Genomic DNA, 22,873 nt, shown 5'->3' with positions numbered 1-22,873 from the left:
CCTCCCTCCCTCCCCCCCCTCCCATTTATCTAATCCATTCTCAAAGTCTGACAATTATCCCTCCATAACAACTCTTGTATCTGTGTTCTTCTTGTATCTGTGTTCTTCTCTCCACTCATATCCTTGTCTAGATCCTTATCACATCTCACCTGGACTATATCAATAGCCCTGTAACTGGTGTCCTTGCCTCTGGTCTCTCCCTTCTCCTATCTCTTCTTTGAACAGCTTCCAAAAATCATCCTCCTACTGCAAAGATCTAATCATGTAATCCATTTCATTGAAAACTTCCAGTGGTTGCTTATTGTTTTTAGAATAGAATACAAAAACCCTTAGCCTGGCACTCAAGGCCCTGGACAATCTGCCTCTAATATACCTTTCCAGCCTGATATCACATCACTTCAGTTCATGCATTCTATGTTCCAGTCAAACTGAACTTCTAATTATTCCTTGAATTCAGCATGCTATCTCCTAACTCCTTGCATTTGTACAGACTGCCCTCATGTCTGGAATATACTCCTTCCTCATCTGTACTTTTTAGAGTCCCTTTACTTTAATGCTCAACTCAGTTGCCACCTTCCCTATAAAGTTTTCCCACTTTCTGTGAAAGTCTCCTTTGCTTTCCCCACACCCAATCTTATATGTCATATCCCCTATTAGACATAACAGCTAGACTAGTTATTTCATATCCCCCAGGAGAATGGGAGATTATCATTTTTTTTCCCATCTTTGTATTTCAAGAGTCTGGTACAATGCCTTACATATAATAGACCTTAACCAATGTCTGTTGAACTAAATTAAATTGAGTTCTTTCTATTCCTTTCTAGTTGAGGTTTAATGGAAATCTATTTTTGTGAGGGAACTATGAATCGATTGGCCACAGACAAATGTTTCTGCTCTCCTAGTTGAGTGGAATTCTCTTGATCTAACAGTAGGAGATGATTGCAATGACTGAAAAGAAATAGAGTAACACTAAGAAATATTGGCCAACTTGATGTGGCTTTGCCAAACTAAATAGCAATGTGGTAGATCTGATGATTTGGGGAAACAAATTAAAAGGTTAAGTTTTAGGGAGAATTCAATTTGTTGTCTATTTCATTTCAGAATTTTCTTTGTTAACTAGTTTTCTATTGTGTAAATGATTTCCCCCCCATCCCCCCCCCACATCTCCTCAGGTACGGAGAAAACACACCAATTACATCAATATTCCACTGAATTTCATTGATATCAATGCTCCCTCTAAATATAAAGATGGTAATACACCAATTTAATCTCCTCAATCTGGAATTTGCCTAAATATACCCAGATTGCAACAACAATAACTTAATTTCTAAATACTTTTTTTTTAATCCATGAAGCAGATACAAAATGCTTACATTGCATCCTTTGTCATTTTTGTGGTATACTGTGGGATGTTTTTTCTCCCTGAGACTATTTCTAGGTTTGTCCAACATCAGATTTATAATAATAACTTATATTTAGATAATGCTTTCCATACAACTTTCCCACATAACATGTAGCACAAGGTTTATCAAATTCCATCTTTACAAGTGAAGAACCCAGACTCTGTCTGAGAGGTGAAAAGTTAGTGCTTGCCCACGATTACATCCAGACATTAGGCAGGACTTACAGAAGGCCTCCTCACTTCAAGGATAGGGCTCTATCCACTATAACATTTTGTGTCTCAAAATCTACATCAAATACCTTTCAAATAATCTGAACCCAAATTCTTTAAAATAGCATAGGGGGGCCTTTCTTTAGCTTTGATGTAGCCCAGTTTGATTATAGACATGGTTTGTTTGCTGAAAAGATTTGCCAGCACTGTTGCATAGTGGCTAGGGCTCTATTCTTAGGGGCAAAAGACTCAGGTTTGAGTCCTGATTCTAGCACGTTTGCCATGTGAACTTGTGCAAGTATTATTTATTACCTCTCAGGAACGTTAGTTTCCTCATTTGTAGAAATGTCTTAACATTTTACCTAACTACCTCCCAAGATTATTATGAGGGAAGCACATTGGGGAGGAAAAAAAACACTAGGATGAAATATGTTTGGATACAGCCAATGAGGGTCTTTATTTTGATTGACTATGAATATTCATTTCAAGGAATTCATTTTTGTTTTATCTTTTTTCTGATAAGGTCAGAAGTGGGAGAAAGAGAAAAAATATTTTTATTAATTAAAATTTTTCTTTAAATAATAGAGAAGTGGGGGTTCTGTGGAATGTTGCACACACATTCAAATGAGGTCACTGTAGTATTTATTTTGCTTGATTGTTTTGTTTTCTTACAAAAGACTTCTCATAGAATAGGGGTGAATTATAAATGTTTATAATGTAAAAACAAAGCACATCAATAAAACTTAAAAGACAAAAATCAGTATAGAAATAGGAGCTACTATCTATCATAGGTTTGTAAGTATAGAAGTAGGTGAAATAGTTTTCCAGTATAAAGCATATTAATAAGTGCTCATGCTTATATAGGGGCAGCTAAGTGGTGAGGGGTAGCTAGGTGGTGTAGTGGATAGAGTGCTACAGAGCCAGGAGTCAGGAAGACCTGAGTTCAAATCCAGCCTCAGATACTTACTAGTTGTGTGACCCTGGGCAAGCCACTTAACACTATTTGCCTCAGCTTCCTCATCTGTAAAATGAGCTGGAGAAGGAAATGGCAAACCACTCCAGTCTCTTTGCCAAGAAAACCCCAAATGAGTCCAAGGAGAATTGGACAGGACTTTAGAATTTACAAACCACTTTCATGTCCATTATCTCATTTGAACCTCATAAAAGCCTGGTGTAAAAGGTAATAAAAGTATTATTATCCCCATTTTATGGACAACAACTTAGACTCAGAAGATTACATGACTTTCTGGAAGTTCTAAGGTAGTATCTTCTATGCTATTGTGGTGTAGTAGATGAAGAGATGACTCTCAAAGCCAGGAAGACCTGTGTTTAAATCCTATCCCTGCCACATACTAGATGTGTAACCCTGGGCAACCTCTCAGTGCTACAGGGAAGCTACTCTCAAACATTAGACATTACAGAGAAAATGCCAATCTGCAGTGGGGGAGGGAATTGCCTGAACTACGAGTTCCCAATACCAATGAAATCACAGGTCTAGGTCCTTTTCCCCTTTTTCTTGCCTAAGGTATCACAACTTGTAAACAGAATGTCTAGGATTTGAATGAAGTCCTTTGGAATCTAAATTCAGCATTCTTTCTACCATATTACATATACCCACTACAAGAAGAGGGGAGATCAGTCATTTTGCTCTTAAATAGCACTATCTAACACTTGAAAAACTCAGGACTGACATTTGGGTTCCCATAAATCTCGTAGTTAAACTTACCTTTAAAATTACTATAGTAAAGAAATCATGCTAGATCTTTTAAAAAAAAAATAACAAAAACCCAGAATGAACAATTTCCTTAATCATAGGATAATGGATCAAGGACTAGAAGGGAACTCAGAGCTTGCCTAGTCTATGCCCTTCTTGTTAAAGATAAGGAGACTAAGGCACAGAGTGATAAAGTGACTTGCCTAAGAACAAACAGTTAAGTAGCATTTCCCCATTATTTGGTGGAGAATATTTTAAAAAACATGAGTAAAAACATTGTCTAAAAACTACATGACCTCAGTTGTAGACCTCTATTTCATCTTCTAGAGATCCATCAATGAACGATCATGTGGACAACTCTGGCAAAAAAAAAAAAAAAAAAAAAGCAAATACAACCATATTTTTCATCCCAGGGAAAATTGTCAGTTCCTGGAAAGAATTGTCATAGCAGTCCTCTACCATTCCAGATGATTCCAGAAGACCATAAAACCTTTAACTTAGGTCTTCATGCTTCCTAAGAGCTAGTAGTGCTTATAAATGCAAAGAATCACTTTATTTGGCATCATTATACAAATACTTCTGGGGGAAAGTTTTAAAACCTGCGCACAATCCAAAAGTTTAGCTCAAAGTTAAAGCACAGCAGGAAAATTTTAGGCTTTCTTAGTCATAGTATGACCACTGCTGCAAGACCCGTGATTTCCTTAGCACATAAGATGGTCAAGAAATTGTGGTCACATCAAAGTTTAGAATCCATGGATGGCCCAAAATTAGTTTATTTGCCCCCAAGACTTTCATTCAATTGCAGGTGTGAGAATCATGCAGGTAATTCTTTTAAATAGCCTTCCAACCAAAACCTTGCATTTGTTTCTATGCCACCAAGTCATGTAATTCCACACTTAGCAATTAAAGAAAGATGCAGCACACCCACTAATGATTCATTTATTATTCAGTATAAAAACATTCTTAGAATAATAAACATCCAAGAAAATATGGGGATTAGGGGAAGGAGGGCTGGGGGAACCCCTTATACCAGAGTATAACTCCTGAAGGCAAGGGGATTGACTAAATAGTGGTTCAAGATCACTTCCTTCTCCATAGTTCTAGGACATGTCACAGTTCCAATAGCTGATGGAATACTGTGAAAGACAAAGAAAGGTGGGAGGTAGTTAATTATAGAGATATGTAAAGGTGGATGAGTAATAGCATGTCATGATGTGGGAGACCTGAGGAGAGAAACTGAATATAGAAAGTGTTTATCCATATAAGGAATATTTTTATCTTTTCAAAAAAGAAGGATCTAAGTTGCCTGAAAAGAAATACACCACTAAATTATTTTAACAGTTGAATCTTGGAGATATCAAATCCCTAAGACACCAATACTTACTATTACTCACCACCCTACTGTACTTCACTATATATATGGGCATACATAGAGGAGGGAACATTTCTAAACCTGCCTTGATTAAAGCAAAAATAGATTTTGAGGAGGATCTAAAAAGAAAGGTTTTAGCAATAAGTTATTTTCACCCACCATTTATGGAGAGATAAGAGAGACATTGCAGAATTAAAATGAACTTATTTACATATTAATAATTTGGGGCTGAAGGAAGTCTAAAATCACATGCCCACCTAAGCACCAAATTTGTCATAAGGAACTTTGATTTGGCTTAAAACTTCTGTAGTTAAAGGCACATAGCAGTGTCTTTTCTTATCATGTCCTTAAAAGTAATCATATTCCTTGCTGCCTACACAACTATTACCCAAGCACATCAGACATAATCATCTAAAGGCTCTGGAAGAAAGGGTCTACTCCATTTGCTTATCTTACCTAGAAAGCTCCCACCATCTGCATTTCTAGCAATGACTTGCTAGACATTTGGAATGCCTGTTTCTCCTAATAAATTAGAATGTCAATTTGACCAATGACAATTTAATATATATTACAAGCAACAGAATTCTGTTCACCAGAATCTTGCCATTTTATTCCTTTTCTCCTTACACAGGTTTGCAGCCATCAGCCATTTCTGGAATGTCCTCATTTCTCACTTCTTACTCTAAGAATCTTTAGTTTCCTTCCAAGGGGAGCTCAGGGGCCACCTCTTGAACATGAAGACTTTTCTGATCTTCCACTTGTGTGTCATGAAATTACTTTGTGTCACTTTGTATATACTTCGTATCTGTGTATCTTTGTACATTAGAATGTAAGCTTCCCAAGGGCTCAGACTTTCATTTTTGTCTTTGTGCTAAAGAACAGTACCTTGTATTGCATTGAGGAAACTTAAATGTTTGTTGAACTAAATATGCAAAACAACCCCCAAACAAAACAAAACAAAAAATGGTTTCAAGCTTCTAACTAAAGTGTACATTCACTATCATGGGAGAACTGAGCTGAGGCCCCCTGAAGGACACTGTTTAGCATTAGCTCCAGAAAAGAGTGGAAGTCCTAAATGCCCTGCTGCTTAGATCCCCACCCCCAGGTAGATAGATATATCATCTATATTTGCTGGGGCACAGGTGATAACAATTTCAGCGGTTCCTCTGCCGATGAAATCACGTGAAGGACCCAGCAGTTAATCAGAAACCAAACCAGACAGTCAAGCCAGACACATGGAAGTCATAAGTTATTGATTGCAAATCTGGCAGGGCTGGAGGCCATTCTCATTACAAGCACGACACCGTAGGGCCCGGTAAGATTCTTTAAATCTATTAGCCAGCATTGAAAATTTGCTTCCATGGCACAGAGAACAAGTAGCACTGCCTGATCCTCTACAGTAGAAGCAATTGTGTTCAGGGATCTCCCCTTCCTGAAAGAAATAAAGCCAAGGATTAGTTACTGTTTCAACACAGGCCCATCATCTCCACAAATGGTTCTAGGCAAGGAAAGAGAGTCTAGCAAAAGATTTCAGATTACCACAAATGTCTAAAATGAGACCAGAAGCAACAGCTCAACCAAAGACTCATAATATCTAGCATTTGTATTGTACTTTAAAGTTTGCAAAGCAGCCTACATGTATTATATCTTTTGATCCTTACAAGAACCCTGGGAAGCTGGTGTTATTATTCCCATTTTACAGTTGAGCAAATTAAGGCAGACAGAGGTTAAGTGACTTGCTCAGGGCCACACAGTAAGTATCTGAAGTGGGATTTGAAATCAGGTCTTCAGCTCTATATATACTGATGCCTAGATGCCTAGATAGGAATTCATGTTGTCATATATAACTAGTAATTTTAAAGAATAGGATAGACAAATACTTTCCAATCTATGAAGTTTTAATACTCTGTCATTAAATTTTGCAACACTTTTCATGAAAGTCATGTGACATGTAGTCATTGATTCCAGTGGATTAAAATTAGTTTTGTTTTGAACCTTTCATTAATAGCTTGTATGCTAATTAGAGCTATGTCAATTATGGAGCCTTCTTCCAGTTTTCCTAGACATTGCTATGAAAAAGCTTTGGGTTCCTAATCCTACATCTTGAGTTCCCCCTCCTATCCTGGGACCCATCATTTTTGCTTTCCCTCCTCCTTCTTTACCCCCTGCTCACTACCACCACACTGCAGGACCTTGGTGTGTATTAATCTTGGTGATTCTTCCAAGAAGTAAAGGGAGTTGCCTTTTTAAAGAAAGTTCTAGTTCTGTGAAATAAAGCCAGTGCAATTGGCAAAGGAGGTTCAAGGGATGCGGATGAACTTTTTTTTTTAATGAATTATTGACTTGTGTTTCCTGATTCATTAATGTGAGGAAGATTGAGGAATGCTGACATTTCCCCCATCATTATTCAAAAAGAATAAAGTATGTTTTACAAAAAAAAAAAATCTATATCTTAGGGGGAAATTGCCAATCTACATTTTTCTCAAAAATCTATTTTTATAGCCAAACTTGGACCTGATTCATTTAGTAAAACTGGAATTTTACTGTGCCACAAATGAGGTTCCAAGGAAATAATTTCCATCTCCATCACTGGCAATATCTCACACCCTAAATCTAGAGGATCCTAATGTCTGAGTGTTATCCCCACGTGAACCATGAGGGGGAAATGATACATTCATGTAGGGCTTTACTATTTACCAAGCAGTTCCTTCACCACAATCCTGTGAGACAAGATGTATGCTTATACCTCCATTTTCCAGATGTGGGAACTGAGGCTGAAATCCCCATCTCTTAAATGAGGATAAATAAAAATTAGTTGCCCAGAGTTACACAACTAGTGAAGGAATCAAAATGCTTCTTTAGCATGATTTTACTTCTCAAGAATTAGCTCCCAATTTCTTGAATAGTTTCTAGTTATTTTGATTCCTTTTCAATACAAGTCAAACACCAAGAAAACAGAGATAACTCTAGATGGAGCTGAGATTTTTATTCTTCTCTCAGGGTCTGTTTTCCCCATCCTTCTTTTTAGATTTTTTTCTTTAAAAAAAAACAAACAATGTGTCTCAGTGGAAACCAAGGTTCCGAGTAAAATCATATAAAGCATACAGAAGTTTCAGTGATTTATGAGATCAAGTCAAGTGAGCACACATTTTTTTCTCCATGTTTCATTGCAACTGAGTTCAATTTTCTCTCCCCTCCTTTCTTTCCTTTTTTTTCCAATATAGCTAAATATATGGGTTCAAGGATTATTCTGACTTTCATACATACTCCTTCATCTTTTATAAAGGCCCCCAATAGCTTCATTCTTCCATATAGTGGAACAAGAAGTCATTTAGTCAGAAGAGACTCCTCAATGACCTTTGACCTTTTTAAAAACAAAACTTTTCCAAAGAATAAGGGAACAAGTAATATTTTAATACACAGTTCAGATGGAAGGTAAATTAGGTACAATCTTTTACTACAGCATTGTTTCTACAATTCTGTCTTAATTTGTAGCATAGTTTCTAAAACCCACAAATCTCTCAAAACTGAAATTAAAAATAATTTTTATGCCAGCTTTGCTGAAACACACTTTAATCTAGCCCTGGTTTGACCTGATGCCTTTTTTTCTTAACAAATAAGCAAATTGAATCTTTCAAAGGAAGATTCAGACCCATGTCTGACAAGCAACAACTCCTACTCTCTTTCCATTGCATCACACTGTCTCCCTGCCCAGAGTTTTAATAAAATCAGTCTCTCCCTAACAATAACTGTTGCTCATATTACATGAAAACATATAGGGGGAAATTATAAAATATTGTATCCATTGTACGACACTGTATCTCTGGCCGGAGTTTAAATAAAATCAATATCCCCTGAACAGTAACTGTTGCTTATGCTACATGAAAACGTGGGGAAAATTATAAAACGTGTCTAGAACTAGATGGATTCTAGAACTTCAAAAATAGAACTATCCAGTTACCTGCTTATAGACAAATGTCCAGGCCATATACCTACCTACTCTCTTCTTGGCTATCTCTAGAGATGCAGGCATCAAAACATCCTTTGGTTAACCTGTTTCATTGACCTAAAAGACAAGAAGTTCTTCCTTTATGCAAGGGAAGTCTTTCTTGTTTTCATTTGTGCTATTGATTGGTTTTCCAAGTCTATGAAAAACCTCTCAGTATCTCTTTCATAAAGGCCTTTTTTACACTAGAAAATAATGAAGCCCTAGACCCCTTAATCACATCATATCTCCCTTGAGGGCATCTTCTTATCCTCAACACAAAACTTGGCATATAGTAGATGTTTAGTAATTTTATGTTTAATGAATATTCTTTCTTTAAGAAACTGATCTTCTGTGACTTTAGTTATCATTTCCCCTCATCTAAAATCTTCCTAGTATCCTTTTAAATAAAGAGTATCTTTTTTTGGGCAACTTGGCATGATAGATGGGGAACCAACTCTGGAGTCACATCCCATCTTTGGGACCCTGGGCAAGTCATTTGAATTCTCAGGGACTTGAGACAAGTCTCTAATGTTATAAAGTTTGCCAATCTGTGGCTAATAAAGAAGTTTCCACAGTGATAAAATCAAAGATGAAAGATAAAATAAAAAAATCTCACCTTTCCCCAACCAAAATAATAATATAGATTTGTACACCAGCAATTCCTTACTCTGATGAAATCACAGGACCAAAAAATTAAAATCTTTTTTTAAGAAACAGAATGATGTAATCCAGTGATTTTCAAACTTTTTAGTGTCAGGATCCCTTAACACTCTTAAAAATTATAAAGAAAATCTCTACCAAGAACTTTTGCTTATATGAGTTATATCTATTTACTACATTAGAAATTAAAATATCTTAGCATTATTATGAAAATAGTTTCAACTTTGAGGACCCCTTGAAGGGAGGTTGGAGTCCCCAAGCTATGCTTGAGATCTGCTGGGATAGTAGACAAATAGCATTCTGGCCTTGAATGTCTCTGACCTTGAATGTGAGAAAGACCTGGATTCAAATTGTCATTTTGACTCTGAGTAGCTATGTGACCATAAGCAAGTCACAAAATCTTACCTAAGCCTCAGTTTCCTTATCTGTAATATAAGGAATGCAGCACTTAGTTCACAAAGTTGTTTTAAGGTTTAGGTAAGATAATGTCTACAAAGCTCTTTGAAAACTTTAAATCATCAAATTAGTTTCAGTTGTCATTTTTTATTAATTAATTAATTTATTTTTAGTTTTCAACATTCACTTCCAAAAGATTTTGAGTTCCAGTTATCATTTTTTAAAGTACACTGACCACAGAAGTACACAGTATGCCAGTAATAGTCAGTGTAAAGCATGATAAAATTTTTATGTATTCATTTTATTGTGCATATATGTCTAATAGGAACATGTAATAATGCACACTAACTGAAGGCAGGACTCCATTGACATACACAACATGTGATAATGATGATGATATTGGAATTTAAAGTCAGGGGCCTAGAAATGCAAGTACACCAACCTTTTCCCAAACCTTGTCCCAAAGGCTTGTTTAACTTTAAGTAACCACTTTTGCATATGACATATTTAGAACTTTTTATTAGTTACCAAACAATTACATCTCTCTTTGTATTCCCCACAATACCTAGTGTAGTGCCTATAATAAGTTCTCAATAAATATTTGATTGATTAACCAATCCCTCATCCCTTCTTTCCTTCTCTCCTCTCTCCCTGACTATCCTTGTCATGTCTACTGTACAGGCAACTGCTTTCCTATTCCTCCCTACAAAGTAAATGCGTATAAGAATGCTTATTGAACATGGAATGAATTAATAAATTAAATTATCAGGACAGTATGTACTAAACAATAATGAGGCTTTAATATGCATTTCTAATATTTTTAAATAGCCATTTTTGTTCAGAAATCGCTATGTACACTTGAGCAAATTACCTTGTCCATGTGAAAAGTGAGAGGGTTCGATGAGATAAGTGAACTATAGCCAGCATTATAGCATGTTTGCAAAATGCTTTATAAATATTATCTTTGTAAAACTTACAATTTTGTGTTTATAAATATGTCTTTATAAAATTTATAAATATCTTTACAAATGTTATAAATTATATCCTCACAAGGAAGTAAGTGCTATTATTATCTCCATTTTACAGATGAAAAAACTGAGACAGACAGAGGTTAGGTCACCTGCCCAGAATCACACAGCTAGTGAATCCCTAAGATATACTTAGCAATTAGGTAATTCCCTAAAGGCCCTTCCAACCCTTAAGTTACATGTTTCTAAAATTATCTATAAAGGTCAGCTAAAATTTTGTTTTAAAAGGTGTTCATATATCATTTGACTTGTTCTCATCCCAGGAATGAGAAGAGATTTCCCCCAAAAAAGCATAAATCACCATAAAATCAAGAAAATAGTAAGACTCTTCATCTAAACAAAGCTTTATTGTCCAGGATCAACAGTTTAAAGATCCAATTAACTGTATGTCTGCCCATAACAAAGAATGATTTCAAAACTGAGGTAGGCAATCTTGACTTCAGAGGCCTGGTCATAAAATATGCCTCCTTTCTCTCAGTAGTGGGGTGGTGGACTGCGGGTACAGAATGGAGCACATGTTGTCAGACAGGGGCAATGTATTGGTTTGCTTTGCTTAACTGTACTTCTTTGTTACAAGAGAGGGCAATAAGGGGGAGGTTGATTAAACAGTGAACACAATATGAAAAAGACATCCATAAAATATTTTTTAAACATAAGCTGTTGATAACAATAGTTTATATTTTATATAGTGTGCTAAAGTTTACAAAGCATTTTACCCTAAATAGAGTGGGGAAATGTTGACATTTGTATTTTTTTCCTTTGGTTTAGTTCCCAATTGCACTACTCGAACTTCATATTCTCTGGTAATCTTAGCTCTATATGCTTTTGGAAAAGATACTTTCTTTGGGGAATTCAATAAGTTAGCAACTCATGTAAAAGATGTTTGTATTCTTCTTTGGTCTTTCTCACACTATAGGAAAGTATCTGTGATAGTGACCTTTGTAAGAACTGAAGCAACTAAAATATAGGAAATGAGGAAATTGGAAAGATTCTCAGAGTCATGGTGGTCTCTTTCCCATGACAGAAACCCAATCATAATCCATTTCGCCATACCTGGATATATTGGTTGTGGGCAAATGTGGTTTCTGTTTCTGGCAGTGGGCCATCTGTCTGATCACTGTCTCCATCACCCTCTTCTTTGCTCATCAGAGATTGTTCCTCAGCCTCCTCTCCCTTCTGAAGGACTTTTCGCATGAAGTCTTTTTTATCCATTGAAGTTCGGATGATTTTCAGGTTATTAGTATAGATGATTATCTTGCCAAAATCTAGAATGGGTGGGGACTACAGAGAGTGAAAATGAGCACAGCACCTGTGATGAATCACCCAGTGAATAAGAAGTAAGCAGAAAAATAACCAGCTTTTACAAAATAGACTTAAGCCCTGCAGTTTTATATGCACCAGTTAGAGAAGGGAGGGAGAGAGAGAAGAGGGAAAAGAAAAAAAAGAGTAGAAAAAGGAAAAAGTAAAGAAAGTAGGAGAGAGAGGAGGGAAAAAGAATGGAATAAAAGGAGAGGGGGGAGAGGGAGAAAGGAGGAAAGAGAGAGAAAAGATGGAAAAGGAGGAAGAAAAGGGAGAAAAGGAGAAGAGAAAGGAGAGAGAGAGTGAAGTAGGAGAGAGCTAAATATAAGAATTAAGAAAAGATAGAAAGAGAAGGAGAAGGAAGAGACAAAGAAGCAGGAAGGAAGAGCAAGAGAATGGGAAGGGAGAGGAAAAGAAGGGTTCCAGAAGCTTTTTCAATGACTCAATCAATAGAATTGACATTATTTTCCTTCTCAAGCCACACATTTCATGCTTTGCCCAAATGTACCATGAGGTAATGAGAATAAGGTGTTTGTTTGCATTTTTTAACCCATGTGTAAGGTTTTTCTTCCTGACCCAGTCCTGGTGACAAGTATAAAAGTAACAGGAGAAAGATTGTTTTCAAAGGAGTCATAATTTCAGCCAAGCACAGTAAATGGAAGGCCAGATTCAGCCAAGGAGACTAAGGCCATATCTGGCTCAGCAGCAAGGTCAGGAGTAACCAGAGGAAATTACGGTTATACTTAGTTTCAAAGAGTCTTCACAACACGTGGCAGATTAGCTCCGACGGACCTTTTGAATTTGTCTGATGCTGTTGTACATCTGCCAACTGAGCCTAACATGAGTTTATTTAACCTGGTCGTAGTTAGCACCTCAGACTTTTCTCATGTTAGGTCTAGACAGAACCAGTGACGGTTATTAATGAAAATAACATCAGGGATGATATCTGATTTCTCTTAAACAAAACAGTTTATGTCCCATGGTTTTTCCTTTTGTGAACTGTCCTACAGAGATGATGGACTACCATCACCTAATATTACTGATATATGATATAAAAAAAATGTGAAAAGCAGTGTGCAGTGGGAAGAACTCTGAGAATTATGAGATGCAGCCTGGTATAGTAGATAGGGTACTATACTTAGAGTCAGGGAGACCTGAGTTCAAATCCCACCTCAGACATTTATTAGCAATTTGAATCCAGACAAGTTAACTTCTCTATGCCTCAGTTACCTCATTGATAAAATGATAGGGTTGGACTCAATGTCCTTTAAGATTTATTCATCTCTAAATCTATGATCCTCTGACTATAAACACTAGTTTGGGGATTGGAAGACTCAGGTTTGAATCCTGACATACTACCTGTGTGACCTTGCGCAAATCACTCAACCACCGGGCTTCAAAGATCTTTACCTATAAAATAAAAGAGTTGAACCAAATGACCTCTGGAATCTCTTCTAACTCTAAATCTATGAAAAGGTAAGGCCATATAAATGTAAAGTTCCATTATTATGAAATTTAATTCAGCAAATATTTCTTAACCTATTATGTTCAAAGTCATGTGCCAGATTCTATGAGCAATTAAAAAAAAAAACCCAGGCAGGCCAAATTTTCACAGAGTTTAGAATATAGTGAGGAAGATAAAACATTTACATCAACAGCTATATAGCAAGGTTGGATACAAAAGTGTAGTAAGAGTGATGTGTTCTCAATAGAGTGAGCAATTCTTTAGAGAGAGGGGGTCAAAGAAGGCTACCTGGAGATACAATATGAGTTGAACATTGAAAAGTGAATAGGAATTGAACAGGAAGAACAGGGAAAAGAGGTACTCCAAAAAGAGCACACAGAGGAATAGGACAAAACTGGAAGGAAGGAAAGAAGGAAGGAAGGAAGAAGGAAGGAAGGAAGAAAAAGAAAGAAAGAGAACCTGATCTTCAATATTATACATACTTTCCTCCTCCCAAAGAATTGCCTAAATCAGTTTAACTAATAGAGAGTGTATTATATCTCATTTAAATAGAATCTTATTTAAACCATAACAAATTCATTCTGGACGTACTTCCAGGAGGTCTTACAGAATTTAATTTCCCTTTAAATTGATCTTTACATACACCCTCCTGGTTTGAAAGGATAATTTTCTGAAGCCACAAGTTTCCCTGTTGCCTCTAGTCTTCCTTAAGAGATCACGTAGCAGCTTCCATTTCTTATTGTTTAATGTCAGTCGGAGTCCTGTTTCACTCTTCAGTATCAGTTTCTAAGCATTAAAAGATAAGTTTGGTGGTGCTTTTAGAAGGCTCCATTTCCCTTCTGGTGGTAAGTAGTCAAAGTGGTTAGTTAGGTTATAATAAAGCTCTCTTGCTTTTTTAGCTTTTTTTTTTTTTAAGGCAAACTAAAAGAACCATAAGAGGTCAACTAATTGAACCCTCTGCCTCCAAGAGGGTCAATGCCTAAATCAAGAGTTCTTACCTTGGGATTTGTGAACTTGTTCTTTTTAATGTTTAATATTTGGCTAAGTGTATTTCAATAATAGGTTTCCTTTGTTATCTTATGCATTTAAAAAACATTATTATGAAGAGTCCATAGGCTTCACCAACCTGCCAAATGGGTGTATGACATAAAAAAGGTTAAGAACCCCTGATGTTTGGTGGATGGAGCTCTGGCCTTGGAGTCAGGAGGACCTGAGTTCAAATCTGGCCTCAGACATTTGACACTTTCTAGCTGTGTGACCCTGGGCAAGTCACTTAACCCTGATTGCCTCACCAAAAAGAAAAAAAAACAACACCCTGATATTTATCATCTAAGACAGATGAGCTTTTATTCTAGCTTTAAAAATATCCAAAGTTAAATATTCCACTTGTTCCATTGATAGACTTTGCCAGTATTCAGTCACCTTGACAGCCAAGAAGTCTTCACTGTATCTAGGGAAACTCTCTCTACATGTAACTTAAGTTCATGGTATCTTATTTCACATACTGTGGGAATGAAGACAGACTGTTTAGTATACTCGTTCTACCCATTGGAATCTGGGAATGATCAATTACTTCCTTTTTCATAGTCCCCAGCATAAGAACATTAGTTTCTTTTTCGTTTACTCAATACTTACTGGGGATGAGCAATCTGAAAGTCACTATTAAAGGGACCATTTATCCTGCCTTTCACTCTCTCTTTACAGGCTAACTGATCATGTTTACCTATGTGATAAGAAAGCCTTATTCCTTTAACCATTTCTTATAGAACCTATTTTCCATTCCTTAAATCATTTTGTATCATTCTCTACTTTCTTTACATTCATCTTAAAATGAAGGTTCCCAGTATCACAAAATTACAAGAGTTAGAAAGAACCTCCATAGCTATCTGGTTCAGCCTATACCAATTTTTTTTTAAATTCAATTTACAACATACACAACTGGTCATCATGAATTTGCTCAAAGACCTTCAGTAAGAAGGAACCCAATATCTACTTGGACAGTTCATTATACTTTTGGATAGTTCTAATTATTAGAAATGTGTTTTTTCTTATACAAAGCCCAAAATTGCCTCTTTGCAATTTTTACTCACTGTTCCTAGTTCTGCTACCTAAGATCAAATGGAAGAAAGCTAGTCTCTCTTCCACAAAAAAAGTTTCATTTACTTAAAAATCACTATGCTGCATCTCCTTTCTCGAACCCCCAACATAAGCCTTCTGTTTTCCAGGCTGAAGATCCCCATTTTCTTCACCCACTGTTTATATGTCATCAATTTTATCATCCTGTTTCGCCTTGTCTGGATACTCTCCAGGTTATCAATGTCCTTCCTAAATTGTGGCACCCAGAACTGAACATGATACTATAGATGTGGTCTCACTAAGGCAAAGTACATCCAAACTATCACCTCCCTAGTGCTGGATGCTATGCTTCTCTTAACACAGCCCAAGATGCTAGCTTTCTTGGCTGACATATCCCACTGTTTTCTCAAACTAAGTTAGCAGTCTACTAAAACTCCCAGATTTTTTTTTTCAGAAAAACTGCCACCCTTTATTTCACTATATTTAATAGGTACTTATTGACTGGCTACTATGTTCAAGAAATTGCATTAGGAATTGAGGAGTATGAATGATGTATAAGACAGTGTTCCTATCCAGGGAGATTAGTTCAGTAGGAAGAGATGAAGAATAAATAATATATAATACACAAGAGGGTGTGAAACTGCATGACAGATACAAAGGAAATGCTCAAAGAATTTCAATTTGTCAATCTGTGTGGATTCTACTATCATAATATCTATCATATCCATTTTCTTTTCTTATTTGACACTATCCTACACCAATCTGGTTCAGGCCTACATCACCTCAAGCCAGGACTATTGAAATAGTCTGCTGGTTGGTCTCCTTGCTTCAGGTCTCTCTCCACTTCAATCCATCTCCCATTCAGCTATCAAAGTGATTTTCCTAAAACACAGGTCTAACCATGTTATGTCCCTATTCAGTAAACTCTAGTGACTCTATTACCTTCAGGATCAAATATAAAATACTTTGTTTCACTTATAAAGACCTTCATAACCTGACCTCTTCCACCTTTCCAGTTTTCTTAAGCTTTACTCCCCTCCATATACTCTGTGATCCAATGATAAAGGTTCCCTTGCTATTTTTCATACAAGACACTCCATTTCCCAACTCTGCATTTTGACTGGCTGTCTACCATACCTGGAATGTTCTCCCTCCTCAACTACATCTCCTGTTTTTCTGACTTCCTTTAAGTCTCAGCTAAAATCCCACCTTCTGCAAGAAGCTGTTCCCTACACCTCTTAAGCGATGCCTAACATCTGAGACTATCTCCAATTAATTCTGTATATGTCTTGTTTGTATATAGTTGTTTATATGTTCTCTCCCCCATTAGACTATGAGCTCCTTGAGAGAAGAGATTGTTTTTTGCAATTCTTTGTATCCCAGTGATTAGCCCAATGCCTGGTACATAGCAGGTTCATAGTAATAATTTACTTGCTTTGATGATCTAAGAAAATTCCAAAAGATTCATGTTGGAAAATGCTATCTACATTCAGAGAAAGAACTATGGAGTGTGAACGCAGATCAAAACATACCATTTTCTCTTTTTTTTTTTGTTTTTTTGTGTTTTCTTCCTCATGGTTTTTCCCTTTTGTTCTAATTCTTCTTTTACAACATAACTAATGTGGAAATATATTTAATATGATCATACATGTATAGCCTATATCAGATTGCATGCCATCTTGGGGAGGCAGAAGTGTGTGTGGGGGGGGAATTTAGAACTCAAAATCTTATAAAAGCCAATGTTGCAAACTAAAAATTAATTAATTAATTAAAATTTTAAAAATTTTACTTGCTTTGGTAGGCATTTTGGAGTGGGTAATATATAGAAAATGTTTAAACAAAAATATAGAGGTGGAAAAGCAGAAGATGTTTTAATGATTGTTGCAGTTTGGATGGAGCATTTTTTTTTGGTTGGGCAATGGGGTTAAGTGACTTGCCCAGGGTCACACAGCTAGTAAGTGTTATGTGTCTGAGGCTGGATTTGAACTCAAGTCCTCCTGAATCCAGGGCCGGTGCTCTATCCACTAGCTGCCCTGGATGGAGCATTTGTAAATCAGAGTAATAAGGTTGAGATAATGGTGGAAAGGTAAGTTAGAGCAAGTTAGGGTGGACCTTGGATACAATGATAAGGAGTTTGGATTTTATTCTGTAAGCAGTGGGAAACCATTAAAAGTTTTTAGCAGGAAAATGATATAATCATAGAGATGTGCAATAGGAAGAAAAAATTGTGATTAATTGGTATTCAGGATGCATTAGAAAGAGAAGGCACTAAAGGTGTAAGGACCATTTAGGAGCCTGCCTCAGCGAGATGGAATGAGAGTGCTGAATTAGGAGGGTGTTAGTGAGAATGGAAACATGGGAATGAATTTGAGATACAAGTACAGAGGAATTGGAATGAGTACAAAACCAATGAATCTCAAACTTCCCTTCAGAATGTTGGAGTAATGGTATGACTCAAAAAATTCCTGACCTAGGTACTGAGGTTTTTAGTGAACCATGTCAGAATGATGATGATGGTAATGATGATGATAGCTAACATTTATATAGCACTTACTGTGTGCCAGGCTCTGTTCTAAGTGCTTTACAATTATTATCTCATTTGATCCACACAACAACCTTGGGTGGGAGGTGCTATTATTATCCCCATTTTGTAGATGAGGAAACTGAGGCAAACAGAGGTTGAGACTTGCCTTCAGTCACACAGCTAATAGATATCTGAGGCCAGGTTTGAACTCAAATCTTCCCTGACTGTAGGCTCAGTGTTCTATCCACTGAATCACTATGTAATTTAGGAGTTCTAAACAAATTAATATTATCTTCACTGGTTCTGCACAATTTTGTGAATATTAAAATCATTTAAAATATTACAAGGAGCTTTGGTCATTTATATTCTGTAAGAATATTGTAAGGAAATCTGCTAAATTTGATCAATGTGGATATGCCTAAATTATACTTTTAAAATATTCAGCGAGGACTTTTGTTTTAAAGAAGACACATATTCTGGGTTGTTCCCTCAGCCTGCAACATAATAAACACTTAATAAATGTTTGTTGACTTTAGCAAATTAACTAAAATTTTTAAATATCATTTACATTTTGTACTTTCTAGATGAGAATGTACTCCGCTGTTTTATGCATCAATAATGTTTAAGTTTCATAGATCTAGAACCTGAAGGAACCTCAGAGGTTATCTAGTCCAACACCCTCATTTTACAGGAGAGAAGACTAAGGGTAAGAAGGTTTAAATGACTTGCCCAATGTCCTGAAGGTGGCATACAGGTGGCAAAGATGGAATTCAAACTCAGGTTCCATAATTCCAAGTGCAGAGAGGAAAGTTCAATGATCTTTTTATTGTACCACACTGCCTCCCTTAGTATGTTATAGAAATGTATTTCATCCAAAGTGGCAATTACAGGTTCATTGGGCAGAGAATATACCTACCTAATCTATTAGTTTTTAAAAATCATTAACTACTTTCCAAAACCTCTCAGTCCTTGAATCAACTTATGCTTATCCATGATAATAGAATCCTGAAATTCACAGATCAGATGAAAACTTCATTTTTACCAGCACTTTAAACATCCTCCTTTTTCAACATTTTCTTCTTGATAAGTAGAACCATAGATTGATTTGAGTTTCAACACCTCTCTCCATGACCTTCAGTGTCTGGTAAAATTGCTAATTAAAGTAAATTACCAGACAAGGGGTAGAGATAGAAATAGGTCAAGGAAGACAATTGATCTATTGATCTGTAACCTATATAAACTCAATTCAAAAAACTTTTGTTAAGCCCTTGCTGTGTGCAGAGCTCCATGGTAAGTACAATGTCTCTGTGCTCTTAGCCTTCGATAATTAAACTTGAAAAAAAAATGACTAACTACATCATCCCTTTTAGAAAAGAAAACTACCCACTTTGCATAATTCTGTAAAAGGTTAGTAGCTAGAGAATGAATGCAACTTCATAAATCAATCTATTCAATTTATACACAGAAGAGCATAGCCAAGCCCTTATAACAATTTATTATGCTGAATAAAAATTTGAATACTGTATGTGTTTACACAAATTTCCAATAACTTATCAACAGGCATGTTATTTTCCTCAGAGTATTATTTTAATGACTTTCCCATGTAGCTCACTTACCATTTTTATTTTTTATTGAACTTGAGTCAAATATAAATCTGAGATTTTCAGTACTGATCTTACATAGTAATGATCAAAAGCGTTTAGGGGGAAGCCTCTTCCAGAAAGCTAGTGAAAAATGTGCAGTCCTTACCTTATGGTCATTAGTTTTGTAATCTTTGAAGAGAGGCTGGCTACCTGCCAGAGTGTAGGCATTTCCCTCTCTATAAACGCTGATTCGCTGAGCAGTCAATTTTGTAGAATAAAATCTTGGTTTGGGAGCTTCTCCAGCCCCATAGACACTCTCCACTGGTTCAAAAGACTCTTGGATAAAGCTGTGAGGGTATTCGTCCTTTGGGGACTCAAGTTCCTGGCCATCTTCAAATACCTGCTTCAATACTCTACCACTGTAGGATGAAGATATTTTAAATCTCACTTTTCGGGGTTTGCTTTCACACTTTTGGTTTGTCTTCTTCTCAGGATCATCCATCTGTACAGATTCTGTCCTATGGTTCTCAAAAATTAACTTAGCCAGGGAAACTTTGGGCTTTGAGAAAAGAGCATTTAATTTTCTCCCCTTGAGTGCATAATTAATTCAAGTTGGTGTTAGGGTACTCTCAGGTTACAGCTAAACTGACACCCATACATTAAATATTGATAGATGCTCATGAAAATGAATGTAATTGTGGATCTGAGGAGAGAAAGAAATATGAGGTAAGTTTTATTTTGGGTTTTTTTTTCCCCTGAGCTTGCCTGAGCCTGTAGGTTGGTTGTTTCATTTACATGAGCAAGTATGAACTTGGTAAAGATAAGCTAATCAGCTAACAAATAAGGGCCCAACTATACACTCAAAATTATATTTAAGGTTACAGGGAAAAGGTATAAAGCATAGTCCTTGTCTTCCAGTATTTGCACTATGGCTTGGGAGAAAGGATTCATTTATACAAAACAATTAAAGAATAATAAAGTTGTAAACTAAGTTATTAAAGTCAGTGATGTTTTGAGAAATTAATGTGGGCTGGAGTAGTAAGGGAGGATATAATGGAGAGAGAAGGATTTAAAGGTTAGACGTTAAAGGTCATCTAGTCCAAATCCTCTCATTTTATAGATGAGGAAACTAAGGCCCAGAGAGATTTAACAACTTGCCCAGAGTCACATAGATACTAAGTAGTAAAGACAGGATCATAACCCTGGCAGGGGTAAGTGTACTCCTCATTTCCCATTTCCCATCATTTCTCTACCACTATCCCATTATCTTTCAATGATTTCACCTCCTTTGAGGCCTACATCATCCACTTGTACCACTCTCTCTCCACCTTTTTTGGGGCCTGAGGAAACCTGACAAAGTTTGTAGGCTTATGGGAAGGAGTCAATGGTGAAGAAGATACTAAAGATGTGTGACACAGAGGCAACAACTCAAAGAAATTCTTGGAGGTGAGAAGGAATTCCTACCCATCCTCTAAAGCCCAATTCGGATGAAAACTACTCCAAGAAGATTCCATTGATTCTCCCAGTTGTTAACACTCTCAAATAATTTTTAATTTTTATTTACTTATATATTTACTTTTTTTACTGTAGGCATTATTCCCCCCCCCCCGCCATAGAATTTAAGTCTGTTGAGGGCAGGGACTTTTTAATTTCCATCTTTGTATTCCCAGTGCCTAGCACAGTACTTTGCACATAGTAAACATATAATAAATGTTCTTTGGGTTTAATTATATTCCTAATATAGGTAATAGCGAAACAACTACATTTAGACTTCAAGAACTAAGTGATGTATGGCATGAGAGGCAGTGCAGTAAGTATAAAGAGTTCTAGATTTGGAGTTGGACACCTTGTGTCCAAATTGTAGCTCTGCCATTACCTAAGTAAATTTGGATTTATTATATCCTCACTCTGGACCTCATTTTTCTCTTCTATAAAATGAGAGGGCTGAACTAGATGGCTTCTAAGTTCCTTTCAGGCTTTAAATTTGTGATCAAATGTAGGCACACAAGCAGGAAGGAAGGAAGGAAGGAACAAATGAACTAATTAATGAAGGAAGAAGGGAGGGAAGGAGGAAGGAAAAACATATTAAGTGCTTCCTGTATCCTAAGCACTGTGCTAAGTATTGGGGACACAAAAACAATCAAGCAAGATTGTCTCCACTGTCAAGGAGTTAACATTCTAATAAGGAAAGATGACACACATAGGAGAACTAGAGTTGAAAAATGAGGAGGGGAAGAATCGTGCCCTGGACGTGGTCTGACAGTGGCATGATGGTCCTGGGACCAAGCAAGATAAAGTGAAAGTTCACCAATCAGAGTTCAGCTTCCCCAGAGAAAGAGACTGAGTTCCAGTGAGAAGAGAGGGAAACTAGAAAATAGTCACCATGGCTTGGAGATGGCTGTGATTTTAGTTTTTTAATAATATTTCATTTTTTCCCCAGCTACATGTAAAAACAATCTTAAATATTCATTTAAAAATATTTCAGTTCCAAGTTTTCTCTCTCCTTCCCTCGCACCCCCCCCAAGAGGGTAAACAATTTGATATAGGTTATACATGTTCAATCATGCAAAACATATTACCATATTAATCATGTTGTGAAAGAAGACACAGACCCAAAAGAAAAAAAAAATGAAGAAATACAGAAAGTGAAGAATAGTATGCTTCAATCTGCATTCAGACTCCATCAGTTCTTTCTCTGGAGTTCTTTTCTTATCATGAGTCCTTTGGAATTGTCTTCGATCACTGTATTGCTGAGAATAGCTAAGTTGTTCACAGTTGATCATTATACTTATTGCTGTTACCATGTATAATGTCCTCCTGGTTCTGCTCATTTTACTTTGCATCAGTCCATGTAAGTCCAGGTTTTTCTGAAATCAATGGCTGTGATCTTTTTAATGAGGAACTAGAAATAACACTAGAAAATGAAGTTAAGAAGAGCAACTAAAAAGACTAAGAGAAATTCATGATGAAGGTAGCACAGTTTTAAAAGCATTAAGGCATCAGTTTTCATATGATATGAAAGAAAAGAGTACACCAAATGAAGAGTGAAAGAACTCAGATGGTATTACCCATTATTACCATAAAAAGGCAATCTAGAGGTTATCAGCAACTACTAACACACACACACACACACACACACACACACACACACACACA

At 36.4% G+C, this 22,873-nt stretch overlaps 1 protein-coding gene across 1 annotated transcript; it reads right to left on the bottom strand.

Annotated features, from left to right (window-relative positions):
- Window positions 1–4,323: 4,323 nt before the first annotated feature.
- Window positions 4,324–20,328, bottom strand: GRXCR2 (glutaredoxin and cysteine rich domain containing 2). The gene is made up of 3 exons (XM_027841943.1): window positions 19,884–20,328; window positions 11,824–12,051; window positions 4,324–6,130 (listed from the first exon to the last, which is right to left on the bottom strand). Exons 1-3 carry the CDS (start codon window positions 20,217–20,219, stop codon window positions 5,948–5,950), a joined length of 747 nt encoding a protein of 248 aa, XP_027697744.1. The 5' UTR covers window positions 20,220–20,328; the 3' UTR covers window positions 4,324–5,947.
- Window positions 20,329–22,873: the final 2,545 nt, after the last annotated feature.

This window comes from Vombatus ursinus, unplaced genomic scaffold (assembly GCF_900497805.2).
Source record: "Vombatus ursinus unplaced genomic scaffold, bare-nosed wombat genome assembly UNPS02014863.1, whole genome shotgun sequence".
NCBI classification, from domain to species: Eukaryota; Metazoa; Chordata; class Mammalia; order Diprotodontia; family Vombatidae; genus Vombatus; species Vombatus ursinus.
Note: the sequence above shows the minus strand (reverse complement) of the source record. Positions and strands in the feature narration are given on the sequence as shown.